This window comes from Saccostrea cucullata, unplaced genomic scaffold (assembly GCF_032062105.1).
Source record: "Saccostrea cucullata isolate Sc308-1 unplaced genomic scaffold, CSIRO_AGI_Scuc_v1 ctg796, whole genome shotgun sequence".
Lineage (NCBI taxonomy): Eukaryota > Metazoa > Mollusca > Bivalvia > Ostreida > Ostreidae > Saccostrea > Saccostrea cuccullata.
The window spans coordinates 179,673-194,165 of NW_026927405.1; the positions used below are offsets into that span (position 1 = coordinate 179,673).

At 35.0% G+C, this 14,493-nt stretch overlaps 1 protein-coding gene across 3 annotated transcripts in view; it reads right to left on the minus strand.

The window, feature by feature from the left end:
• The window catches only part of LOC134274409 (proton-coupled zinc antiporter SLC30A1-like), a 15,526-nt gene continuing 1,033 nt past the window's right edge, over positions 1-14,493 (minus strand). For 2 of the 3 annotated variants that reach the window (XM_062756703.1, XM_062756702.1), the window contains 9 exons: positions 11,743-11,971; positions 11,251-11,479; positions 10,280-10,459; positions 9,979-10,002; positions 5,240-5,381; positions 2,217-2,260; positions 2,024-2,103; positions 1,181-1,363; positions 1-951 (listed from right to left, as the gene is read on the minus strand). In XM_062756703.1, the coding sequence (XP_062612687.1) occupies positions 730-951; positions 1,181-1,363; positions 2,024-2,103; positions 2,217-2,260; positions 5,240-5,381; positions 9,979-10,002; positions 10,280-10,459; positions 11,251-11,479; positions 11,743-11,919 (1,281 nt within the window). In that variant the 5' untranslated portion in view covers positions 11,920-11,971 and the 3' untranslated portion in view covers positions 1-729. The remainder of the gene's footprint in view (positions 952-1,180; positions 1,364-2,023; positions 2,104-2,216; positions 2,261-5,239; positions 5,382-9,978; positions 10,003-10,279; positions 10,460-11,250; positions 11,480-11,742; positions 11,972-14,493) is intronic. The other variant, XM_062756704.1, reaches the window with a different exon arrangement.

Below are 14,493 nucleotides of genomic sequence, written 5' to 3' on the forward strand. Positions count from 1 at the left end.
CCAATTTAAATATTCGTAATGGACTGAAAAAAAATCAGAAAATGCTTTCATTGATTAATTCAAGTTTTAAAGACATTTAACTATGTTGGTAATATTCAAGAAAACGAGATTGGGACTGTTTACTCCACTTCTTTTACCCAACAAACGAGCTGTATGTTGCAGCTAACCGACTTTAGCGTGGGAGAGAAGCGATCTCGGCTACTTCCTTTGATGTGGTGACAATGTGACGTAGTATTTAAACCTCTCCACAAGCATAGCATTAGCACGTCACAAACAGCGTAATCCGTTAGGTCTATTGAAATCAGTTCTATATCCAACTACTATCTACAAACTCTTAAAAAAATTGATAAAAGTATTTCTTATACAGGTTTTAGAGGACAAACAGCCCTGAAAAGTCTGTAAAATATATCTCTCTGATAAAATACAAAGAGGCATTACAAAAAACAGACACTCAAACCAATATTATTCATGATTTCAGCATGTGTAAACTGTACCTTGAGTAAAACGCCTTAAAGACCCTAATGCACTCTGTCTCTATGCACGCACTGGCAAGATGACACCCCCCTGTCAAAGCCTTGGGCAATGAATATGAAAATGCTTTAAACCTTATTGCACAAAAAATTATTTTGTGTAAAACGTATCACATGATAATCACAAAAAATACACTGTTTTTTGGAATATCATCCCTGATGTGCCTTTGGCACTATGAGTCCATAAAACCCTCTAGCACTAGACTTCCTCTACCGGTTCAGTTCTAGGCTCGGACTTGCTCCTCTTCATGCCCTTTTCACTTCCCTCCCGCGTTAGTCCTTCACCCCCGTTTTTACCCTTTTTAGAATCATGTCTTTTCTGTCCACAACACGTGTCTGTGTAGCAGTTTTTGTCTGGTCCACATTCTAGAATGCAGTCCCGCTGAGAGGTCTGTCTCTGTATTCCATTCTCAAGTGGCTTCTACAAAGCAAGGTAATATTAAGGAAATATTTCATTGTGTTAGGTGGTACTTTATAATATGAGCGATCAAACATTACCCATTTTAAAAACTCTGCAAGTACAATGATTGTCCAGTATTTAACCAACGCAGAGTGTAGTGGCATACATTTGGCCCACCAGGACCTCTCTTAGCTGAAGAACACGGCTTAATTAGGAGCTAAAATGTATTGAATTGGACAGCTTTCCTTACCTGTATAAACTCTGGTTGGATTGTAGTGGAATGGATTCCTTCATTATGGAAAATCTCCTTGACGGTCTCTGATATAGTGATGTAATCATGTAGATTTTTACACGTTATATGAGCTGATGCTATGATCCTACTGCCTGCTAATTGCCATATATGGAGTTCATGAACAGCTAGTACCCCTTCTACCTGTTTAAATATTGAAACATACATAGTTGAACTTTGATATTTCAAACATGAATATCTAGAATACTGTGGATATCTTCAAGTCAGTTTGAAGTCCCAACTTTTTCTGTTTATTTTACCCTCAGAATCAGCATCTCTTATGCCTGGATATCTCTGTTTTCTTGGTCCCACTGAGTTTGAGATGATGAGATTTGACTGTGCATGTACAACCAAAGCATATATTTAAATGTTTAGATAGATAAGATGCAATTCTTTTTGAGATTCCCTTGAAAGAAATTCAAAGTTCACAGTCCTCATGAACTTCTGAATCAAACATTGATAAGTAATGTTCAATCAAGCTAACTTATAAATTAATGTTTGTTTGCCCTCTCCTGAATCAGGATGGAAAAAAATTGTGTCGGCAGGTACATGTACAAAGTACTAGTACATGTATGTGGGAAAATTTTTCCCGCAGAAAATTTCAACATCAATGCTTAATTTTCAAAATTTATTTTCTGGACTGCATAAAAAGAAAATAGTTTCCTGGAGGTTAAAAGGGTTTTGAGTTTTTAACTGTCAGATTAGAGAGGGCAACCAACCAAATTTTAAAAGACGACCTCGGAGTGTAGACTATAGGCTTAAATGATGGAAATAAACTCTGGATAGTTTTGTTCAGTTTCTCACCTTTGATAATTTTTCTTTGATTCCATCGAGACTAATATGAGATGGAACAGTCTGTAGCAGAATAAAACCCGATTCTTTCACTAAAAAATAAAAAAAAAGATTAAAAAAAGTCAACTTGATTTTGCTCTCTTTGCCATGCAGAAATAACTTTCTAGCAAAATGTATTCCATCAGTTTGTATATTATATACTTACAAAGAGGAGCAGTTGTTCCTAGAATAATCATGACCATCATTATGCTGTAAAAGAGGAATAAATTAGGCCTTAGTATTGCAAGCTACTTAACAATATGATACATATCATGACATGGTCATGCGATGGTGATATGATTTGCTTATCGTGATGATACAATATGCATACTGTGAAACCTTGCAATCAATACAATCGATGTATCACTGTATTGTTACACCTCTAGAATAAAATATATGTAATTCAAACAATTCAACTTAAGACAATGAACAAGAGGCCCATGGGCCACATCGCTCACCTGAGAAGCTTTGACCATTCTGTTCTTTACCAGATTTCCCCCTTGTTATACATAATGCATCCCCATTCTACCCCACTGATCATAATTTAGACATTTTGAAATCTACACTACCCCATGAACTTTCCATGGGCACATATGTTTCAGCTTTTTTGGCCCAGTGGTTCCTGAGAAGAAGATTTTCAAAGATTTTTCCTATATATTTCTATGTAAAACTTTGATTCCCTATAATGGCCCCACCCTTCCCCCGGGGGTCATGATTCCTACAATTTAGAATTTACACTCCCCCAAAATGATTCCACATAAGCTTCACTTTTTCTGGCCCAGTGGTTTTTGAGAAGAAGATTTTCAAAGATTTTTCCTATATATTTCTATACAAAACTTTTGATTCCCCATTGTGGCCTCGCACTTCCCCCGGGGGTCATGATGTGAACAATTTAGAATCTACACTATACCATGATGCTTCCACATAAGTTTCAGCTTTTCTGCCCCAGTGGTTCTTGAGAAGAAGATTTTCAAATATTTTTCCTATATCTTTCTATGTAAAACTTTGATACCCTATAATGGCCCCATCCTTCCCCCGGGGGGTCATGATTCCTACAATTTAGAATCTACACTATACCAGGATGCTTCCATATAAATTTCAGCTCTTCTGGCCCAGTGGTTCTTGAGAAGAAGATTTTCAAAGATTTTTCCTATATATTTCTATACAAAACTTTTGATTCCCCATTGTGGCCCGGCACTTCCCCCGGGGGTCATGATGTGAACAATTTAGAATCTACACTATACCATGATGCTTCCACATAAGTTTCAGCTTTTCTGCCCCAGTGGTTCTTGAGAAGAAGATTTTCAAATATTTTTCCTATATCTTTCTATGTAAAACTTTGATACCCTATAATGGCCCCACCCTTCCCCCGGGGGGTCATGATTCCTACAATTTAGAATCTACACTATACCAGGATGCTTCCATATAAATTTCAGCTCTTCTGGCCCAGTGGTTCTTGAGAAGAAGATTTTCAAAGATTTTTCCTCCATATTTCTATGTCAAACTTTTATTCCCCATTGTGGCCCCGCACTACCCCCCCCCCCCGGTGTCATGATTTGAACAATTTAGAATCTACACTATATCATGATGCTTCCACATAAAGCTTTTCTGGCCCAGTGGTTCTTGAGAAGAAGATTTTCAAATATTTTTCCTATATATTTCTATGTAAAACTTTGATTCCCCATTGTGGCCCCGCCCTTCCCCTGGGGGTCATGATTTGAACAATTTAGAATCTACATTATACCAGGATGCTTCCACATAAGTTTCAGCTCTTCTGGCCCAGTGGTTATTGAGAAGAAGATTTTCAAAGATTTTTCCTATATATTTCTAAGTTTTTCTTTTATCCTCCATTGTGGCCCCGCCCTTCCCCCGGGGGTCATGATGTGAACAATTTAGAATCTACACTATACCAGGATGCTTCCACATAAGTTTCAGCTTTTCTGGCCCAGTGGTTCTTGAGAAGAAGATTTTCAAAGATTTTTCCTATTTATTTCTATATAAAACTTTGATTCCCCATTGTGGCCCCGCCCTTCCCCCGGGGGTCATGATTTGAACAATTTAGAATCTACACTACCCAAGGATGCTTCCACATAAGTTTCAGCTTTACTGGCCCAGTGGTTCTTGAGAAGAAGATTTTTTAATGACTCAACCCTATTTTTGTCTTTTCTTGATTATCTCCCCTTGCGAGGGGATATGTCCCTTCATTTTAACAATTTAGATTCCCCTTCACCCAAGGATGCTTTGTACCAAGTTTGGTCAAAATTGGCCCAGTGGTTCTTGAGAAGAAGTCGAAAATGTGAAAAGTTTACAGACGGACAGACAGACAGACAGACAGACGGACAGACAGACGGACGGACGACGGACAAAATGTGATCAGAAAAGCTCACTTGAGCCTTCGGCTCAGGTGAGCTAAAACTCTCCTGATCAAACATGTTAAATGGGTCTGAACATGTGAACATCATATTACCTTGGAAAGTTATTGTGACAGTCATGAAAAATATATGTACATTATTTGGTATTAACTGTAATAGTTCATCCCAAATAATGAACATACATTTTTCATGACAATAACTCTCCAAACTTTAAACATTATTATCTACATTTCCAGTGTCTTTGTCCGAGATAAAATTACAAATAGGTAATGTACTTTATTTCTCCATCAATGTACTGATTCATCAATAGGCGAGGTTAAAAAAAAAAAAGTGCAGGGTGGGACAAATAGCTAGACAGAAGCAAGGCTTGTAGCATGTGGATTGGCGGAATCCAGAGCATGTAAATATAAGGAATACCGGAAATCTGGAAATTTTTACGTCGATTTTATTTTGCGAATTCGGGTCAAAATGCTGTTGATTAATTTTTACGTTTCAAAATTTTGCGAATGACCACTGTTTTGATTACTTTTTCATATTGATAATTTATTTTTAAGAAAAATATTTTTGCAAATGCAATGAACTCGCAAATTTGCTAAAAATTTATCTACAGCAAAAATTTCCAAATTTACGGTAACTGTCTTATTTTTCGATTTCAAGACGATGATCAATCGATTGGCTTGCATGATAATTTCGGCATTTATGCAAATTATCACGCAAGCCAATCGATTGATCACTTCATGAAATAGAAAAATAAGACAATTATTCCTTAATTAAATGAAGCACTTTTAAGATTTCTCCCTCAGTAGCAATAGATTACCTCATGGCAGGGTCTACGTAGAACCTCCAGTCTCCCTCACACAACCAGATGATGAGGGCGCTGATTATGACAATGACGGAGCCCAAGGCATCCCCCAAGACATGTAGAAATACCCCCCTCATGTTCAGCTGGGAACTAGAGGCTATACAAAGGAAACAAGAAATCAGCATATTGAGTCAAACAAAATCATAACCTTGCTTATATCAAGGTATAACTCTATAAAAATGATTGCCACTAGAATGAAAATCTAGCAGTCAATTGAGAATTATTCTAGCATAATAATGTATATGTAAATGGGTCGATTGATTATAAAGATTTCCTTATTTAAAATAAAACACTTATGCCCCCCTCCCCCCAAATTGGATTTTTCCTAAGTCCAAAAGTGCATAACTCTGTCTAAAATGGTGCAATCGTACCCAAAACAAAACTTGACTTAGATATTCAGCTGAAAAATCTGTATACTAAATTTTATTTCATTATGTGCAACCTCTGCAAAGAAAATGAACGGAAACTGCAAATAATTGGAATTTTTCTAAGTCAAAGGGGCATAACTCTGACAAAAAGGTTGTGATCGAACCCAAAACAGAACTTGTCCTAGATATTCAGCTGAAACATCCGTATACTAAATTTCATTTCAATATGTGCAACCTCTGCAAAGAAAAATGGAAACGGCAAATAAGTGGAATTTTTATAAGTCCAAGGGGCATAACTCTATCAAAAAAGGTGCGATCAAACCCAAAACAGAACTCGACCTAGATATTCAGCTGAAACATCTGTATACTAAATTTCATTTCAATATGTGCAACCTCTGCAAAGAAAATGAACGGAAACTGCAAATAAATGGAATTTTTCTAAGTCCAAGGGGCATAACTCTGTCAAAAATGGTGTGATCGTACCCAAAACAGATCTTGGCCTAGATATTTACCTGATAAACCTGTATACCAAATTTCATTTCAGTATATGCAGCGGTTGTAAAGAAAATGAACGGAAACTAAATGGACCGACAGACCGACCGACCGACAGACCGACGGACAGCAGCAAAGCAATATGCCCTTCCTTCTTCGAAGGGGGGCATAAAAAGAAATGAATAAATAAGTGCATATTTCTAAATATAAATATCATTGATTATTATAGGTATCAAAATACAGCATTCAGTGCAATTAATTAAACACAACAAATTATATTCTTTATATTTTGAACTTAACTGTTATGGCGTTTTCCAGTTAAAATATGTGTACACATGGCCCAGTGTCAAAAATAATTTGTAATAAAGACAGTTGTTAAAAAGAAGTGCTAGTACATGTACTTAGAATTTAACTGAGATTTAAATGTTAAACAGGATCCTGTAAAAAGAAAAACAATAGGCCCATGGGCCACATCGCTCACCTGAGAAGCTTTGACCATTCTGTTCTTTACCAGATTTCACCCTTGTTATACATAATGCATCCCCACCCTACCACACTGATCATAATTTAGACATTTTGAAATCTACACTACCCCATGATCCTTCCATGGGCACATATGTTTCAGCTTTTTTGGCCCAGTGGTTCCTGAAAGAAGATTTTCAAAGATTTTTCCTATATATTTCTATGTAAAACTTTGAATGGCCCCGCCCTTCCCCCGGGGGTCATGAACAATTTAGAATTTACACTTGCTTCCACATAAGCTTCACTTTTTCTGGCCAAGTGGTTCTTGAGAAGAAAATTTTCAAAGATATTTCCTATATATTTCTATATAAAAAATTGTGGCCCCGCCCTTCCCCCGGGTGTCATTATTTGAACAATTTAGAATCTACATTATACCAGGATGCTTCCACATAAGTTTTAGCTTTTCTGACCCAGTGGTTCTTGAGAAGAAGATTTTCAAGGATTTTTCCTATATATTTCTATGTAAAACTTTGATACCCCATTGTGGCCCCGCCCTTCCCCCGGGGGTCATGATGTGAACAATTTAGAATCTACACTATACCAGGATGCTTCCACATAAGTTTCAGCTTTTCTGACCCAGTGGTTCTTGAGAAGAAGATTTTCAAAGATTTTTCCTATATATTTCTATATAAAACTTTGATTCCCCATTGTGGCCCCACCCATCCCCCGGGGTCATTATTTGAACAATTTAGAATTTACATTATACCAGGATGCTTCCACATAAGTTTCAGCTTTTCTGGCCCATGAGAAGAAGATTTTCAAAGATTTTTCCTATATATTTCTATGTAAAACTTTGATTCCCCATTGTGGCCCCGCCCTTCCCCCGGGGGTCATGATTTGAACAATTTAGAATCTACACTACCCCAGGACGCTTCCATATAAGTTTCAGCTTTTCTGGCCCAGTGGTTCTTCAGAAGAAGATTTTCAAAGATTTTTCCTATATATTTCTATATAAAACTTTGATTCCCCATTGTGGCCCCACCCATCCCCCGGGGTCATTATTTAAACAATTTAGAATCTACATTATACCAGGATGCTTCCACATAAGTTTCAGCTTTTCTGGCCCAGTGGTTCTTGAGAAGAAGATTTTCAAAGATTTTTCCTATATATTTCTATATAAAAATTTGTTTCCCCATTGTGGCCCCGCCCTTCCCCCGGGGGTCATGATTTGAACAATTTAGAATCTACACTATACCAGGATGCTTCCACATAAGTTTCAGCTTTTCTGGCCCAGTGGTTCTTGAGAAGAAGATTTTCAAAGATTTTTCCTATATATTTCTATATAAAACTTTGATTCCCCATTGTGGCCCCGCCCTTCCCCCAGGGGTCATGATTTGAACAATTTAGAATCTACACTACCCCATGCTTCCACAAAGTTTCAGCTTTATTGGCCTAGTGGTTCTTGAGAAGAAGATTTTTTAATGACCCAACCCTATTTTTGCCTTTTCTTGATTATCTCCCCTTGTGAGGGGACTTGGCCCTTCATTTTAATAATTTAAATTCCCCTTTACCCAAGGATGCTTTTTACCAAGTTTGATCAAAATTGGCTCAATGTTCTTGAGAAGAAGTCGAAAATGTGAAAAGTTTACAGACGGACGGACGACGGACAAAATGTGATCAGAAAAGCTCACTTGAGCCTTCGGCTCAGGTGAGCTAAAAAAGTGTTTTAGCACATCTGACTACCGGTTGAATTGATATGGTTAAAAATAAAGAGAAGGAACTAATATTGACTAGCTAAGAACTCAAAAAAAAAAAAAAAAAAAAAAAAAAATTTATTATTTTTCTAATTGGCAAGCTATGGTACGGTATAGATATATAAATATTTATATGGATAAAATATATTTAAGAAATGAATTTAATTTTTGAAGATTCATGAGGGTTAAGAACTACGATGCTTCACGCCAGCATATTTCATGAAGCTGCTTCATGATAAATATGCCAGTGTACATGGTGTAGAATCATTGTAGTTCATGTACCTGATGAATCTCCACAAATTAAATTTGTGTGTTATATTTACATTATTTTTCTGATGAGTTGCCATAAATTTACACCATTCAACTGCCATTTTTATAGCAAAACAGTTTGTACTATAGTTTCGACGTCAAGTGCGGTACATGTATTATGACGTAACAATGGAGATATTCATGCTCATCCATGGTAGTTCATGAGAAAATGAACAGTCTTCCTATTTGCAAAGAATCTTATGGAAAATAATTTGGAAATGTAAATACATGTATATCATTAATGAACCCTATGGATGGGTGTGCATATTGTTCTACTGAACCTCAGGAACATGTGAAAACTTTTAGTATTGTATTGTGGATCATGTGGAGATTTGGTTATGTTTATTGTAATACAAAAAAAGGTTTTAAAAACCAGACCTTATATAAATGGAATTAAACAATTTGTCACAAGCTCTTCAACACATGTTCAATATAAAAATAAACAATTCCAGTATATCCACACACACTTCATGATATTACAGTGTAAGAAATTTAAAGCACAATAACAAAGCACCAGTATAACAAATCTGTTTATTTTAATTCTGTCATGGTTCAATGCTTATCACTGTTACAGTAACAATTTAGGTCAAGAAAGCATGTTAAGAAAAATTCTAGCTTGATATTACAATGACCAAAAATTTTGTTTTTTTCATCAGGCATACCCGGTAATTTTCTGCATTAATAAAACTGTGTGCTGTGTTAAAGTACTGTCTGTCCCATGAGCCATAAGTGTGTAAATTTGTAAAAAAAAAAATATTTTTAAGTGAAACCTTTCTTGTACTGCTTTAAAACAATTGAGGAAAACTTTATGATTTGAACCAAAATTTTGGTCTAACCCAAATACTATGAAGTTTTGTAAACTGAAGACTTTGTGAAGTGTCTAAAAGATGTTGATACATGTACTTTGAAATAAAAAAAAAATGTGTTTATTACTAAAAATAAAAAGTAATGGTAAGGTCAGTTCTCCTGCTTCCCAGACTTCCATCATATGAATATATGTTTTTATATGTTTTTGTACCTCATGTACCATTCTCATGGCTGTGAGAGAATAAATTAATCTGAACTGTGTAAAGTACCGGTACATCATTTCACCATCCAAACTCATGACAAACTCACAAAAGAAATTAATAATTCTCTCCAGATAAATGAGGGTAAGTACTGTACATTGATATATTTGCAGAAAGAAGACTATCTACGCCCCTTATTGTCTAAATCTAAATTAGAGATCTCATCAAGAACTGAGACAGACTATTGAGATGAGGGGTGAGTGCTGGCAGTGTGCTAGGAATAAAGTGAAAGTAGATCTTACACATTCTCTTCTTCAACTCAATATCTGTAGAAACATCACTTTGCTGTTTATAATTTGTTAAATTCCCCCCTCTTTTTTGTATATTAGAGCAAAATAATTTTCATCTTTCCTGATATATCTTTTGAAAACAATGCAAAATTTTAAATGGTACAATCCAACTTTCTGACTTTTTAAAATAGTGCACACTTTTTATATGGTATCGACTAACTTTCCAAATTTTTTGAAATTGTGGACTCTTACTTGGTACCAAGTTATCTTCTGAATTTTTATTAAAAAGTTTGAATTTTTATATGGTACTAACCAACTTTTGGGTTATCTAGTTCCAATTTGACTGTTCCATTGGTGGTTGTCCTCTCGACCAATTCCTTGCTTTCTTCATGATCACTATGGTCCAATTTCTCAGCCTCACCCCCATGACTGTGGCCATGACCTTTCCCATGGCTGTGACCATGACCTCCTCCTCCTCCTCCATGACTGTGACCTTAGGAAGTTAATTTTTCAGATGTATTTGAATTTCAGAATAATGAAGTTATGAAAAATATTATGCTTCAATCTTTAAATATATATTTTTTTTGAGTGGAAATTAAAAAGAAAGGATAATTAAAGCAATCTTTAAATGATAAATACATGTACAAATGACAATCCCCCCTTTTCCATTGTTGAAAATCCTTCACTAAAATCATTTGTCTACTTGTCTTCAAAGAGAATGCACTTCAGATATATATCTTCCATGCATAGTTGAAAGGACCTGTGGAAATGAGTTTGATCATTTGCTTTTAAGGCACAAATGAAAATTGAACAAAGTAACCTACCATCATGAATATTTCATGAGTTCTAACAATTACTGCAAGAGCACAATCACTATAACATTTAACCTCAGACACATGTCAGATAGATAATTTCACTGTTATCTAATCAACATTCGTCCACTACAGTAAGGTCACTGGAGTATGAAAAAGTCACAGTGTGGCTGGAACCTACTGAATGGGTGTTTATCATTATCGTTAGGCCTATTTGTTAAAGATTTTCATTACCCCTACATGCACATTACTGCTACAAAAAAGGATACATTAACACTACATTGCCTTTTTTGTTAGCCAGTGTGTTATGCTTGTACAGTAAAAATGCTATTAATTAATTATTCAAGTAATGATTAAATCATATAGACCTTTTCAGTAAATAAAACAGTTTAAATAGTTGTCTGATCTGGCAAATTTTGACAGAATTGGTGACATCTGAATTAGATAAGTATACTGTATTTTGTCCCCTTACCATGATCATGAAAGAGACACAATCCAATGATATTGACAGCAAGTCCCGCCCCGCCCACAATGAGGAGGAGCTTAGGATTGTTCACTTCCTCAAATTCGACCAATCGCTTCAGAGCTTCCACCAAGATGGAAAAACAAAGAGCCACTAGGAAGACAGCATTCACTAAGGCACCAAGAACTTCCGCTCGAATCCAACCAAAGGTATTTTTCTCTGTTTGCCATTTTGAAATCTGTCACAGTGTTTGACAAACCAGAAATTTGTTTATATATTTGAAATCTGTCATCACAATAGTTAGAAAATTGGAATTGATATTTTAAAAAAAATATATATGTTCTTAGAATTGTTGCAAAACTAAACTTCAAACTCTTGAAATATTTACTTTAAATGTACTAGTTTGCTACACCTGTTAGAAAATGTAATGCCTAAACTTAATTTCTTCTCATAATACTAAAAAATAATACAGATAGCTATACGGGACATAAATATACTGACCCTAACTGAGGCAAAGCCTACAATGAGTGCCACCACGTCAGACAGCATGTGAAAGGAGTCGGCTACCAGAGCGATGGAGTTAGTGATGTAGCCCACGATGATCTCCACCAGGAAGAATGAGGCCGTCATGGACAGCATGGTCAGCAGACGACACGTTTTCCCTGAGTATCTGGCCATACTGTGATCAAATATTACACAAAAGGTTCAGCACACGTCCAACGATCAACCCCTGGAATGACAAAATGAAATTCATTAGAACTTCCCATAGCATTATAATTTTATTTCAATAGCACAAATGTCACTGACCTTAAAGTACCATAGACATGATAGATGTATATATATTATTATATACTTTTATTTCATTTAATATCATGCAAACTTGTACATGAACAAGAATTACATTTTTACAATGAATTATTGCTATCATTGTGCACATACTATTCGTACATGTATATATATTGTGATGCTCAATCATTTAGACTGTTGAACTGACCTTAGACATTAAATGAGTAGCCCTGGGTAATCTAAATAGCAGCTGGTATTTTATATTGCTTCATTTAGTATCAACATTTATAGCTTAAACAGAGTATCAAAATTCACTTTACGAAATTAAAAGAGAATAAAAATGGGTTCAATGTGGTCTTTGCAGGCTGTAGCATCATTTTTCAAAAGTGTAGTGGACCAAAAAAAGTGGGCTGTTAATGGGAGTCCAGATAGCTAGGGGTCTGGGGAGATATTGTCCAGAGATTCAATGTAGTTACAGTAAAGCATCGATTGTATAAAATTGTAAGGGTCCAGAAATGCTCAACATATGATATCATCAGGTATACATGTATCTCATGATATGGTACAATAAAATTTTCATTGTGCACTTCTTGTAAAATCCTTGTTCCACCTAAAAAATTATAACATTCAAATGCCCCCCCCCCCCAAATATTTACAGTTTGGTAAACAGATGTTGACATGTTCATGATGTTATCTACATTCTATTACCTTGGAAATAAAGAACACAATATGTAATTCAGTTCATTTATCCCCTCCCCTGTATTCAAAAGATACAAATGAAAAGCTAACTTTATAAGTTAACAGTAAACAGTTCTTCCACAGTATTTGTTACAGCACGACTCTTAATTTATTCCTTATATAAATTAATTAATCTTTATTCATATTCCATTTCCAATATTTAAAAAATATCAAATATTAAATACTGATTTTAATTAACACTTTTATATATCATGAATTAAGTAAACAATCAACACTTACTAGTTTCAGCAGGTATGTTAAATAATTGTTAATGTTTATCTCAGATTTGTTTGTCAAGTGAAATTAATTAATATTCATGCCAGTTTATCTGTTTTTTTGTTTTATTTTATTTTTCCACACGAATTAAACACCCCCTGGGCTTTGATCACAAGGCTTGGAAACCCCATGAATAAATGAATTAAGATTTCACCTACATGTATTTTGGTCTGTGTGCAACTTTTTAAAAAAAAACCCATGACACACATGTGACTGAAACCCAAGGGCCATGATCTGAGTGTCTGCACTTACATGTAGAGTATTACCAAGATTATGTGGGGAATTACTTAACTATCTGATGCATATGTACTCTAAATATCATCTTAAAAAATTAATCATAAAACTTAAAGTGTCTTTCAATTATACTGCATCATAATTATGTAGGAACGATTTATCAAACCCACTCCTTTAAATTTTGCACAATTAAGGTTGGCAAGAGATTCTTTTCTTTTACTTGCTGTGAATGTTGATAAACCATGCAAGCAGTATTTTCAATTGGATGCAAATGAGAAAAGAATAACAAGAAATATTTTCTTGAACCTGTCAAACATTATGAATTGTCATTTGAACATCTTCAATTTAACAATATACACTTTCAACATGTCCATTCCCTTTCTTACATGTAGCTATCCACCTAACTCCCTATACTTCTTTAAGAAAACAAATATTCAGTCAGAAGATTGGAGCAAAAAAAAATCATCCAATTTATACTAAAAAAAAAACCACAAAACATTCTCCCTCTCTCTTTATGTCAGTTTCTGTATAGAATATTTCACCTCAGGTTTCATGCTCTGTAAATTTCTGTGAACTCTATGACTTCTAATATTTCAAAAAAGAAGACCTGCTGACCATGAGTAAACAATGTTCAATAGAAAACTAGTTTGCCGGTTTCACTGTCCTTTATTCTTACCTCGGAAAGGAAGGACACACGAATATTATTTTCCTTCCTTTCCAAATTATGAAAGGTCATGAACTGGGAATCTTAATTTTGGAAACAATTTCTTCATTAAATAAGCATTTTCAAGCCTACCCTTCATCCCACTGGCATAAAAAACAATCACATAGCCATTAAAACTGGTTAAATGCTGTACTGTACTGAATGTACATGCATGTTGTATGAGGGTATATAAGTTTATTAAGTAATACTGCATTCATGAAAGTTGAAAATAATGCTTCAATATCTTGAATTATTCAACCTGAAAAAGATGGGGAGGATTTGGGACTGTACACTTTCATAAAAATTGCTATAGATTTACTGTCTTTACAGGTATGATTTGATAATTTTTATGCAGTTGCAACATTGACTTAGAAGGCCATGCCTTTGATTTAAAAATAAAAACACAAGCCTGAATGATAGTAAAAAAAGATTTAAAAAATAAAATGCACCCTTGAAAATAAAATTTAACTTAAGTGACAATAAAGGAGAAAAAAAGCTAAGACAACTGAAATTTT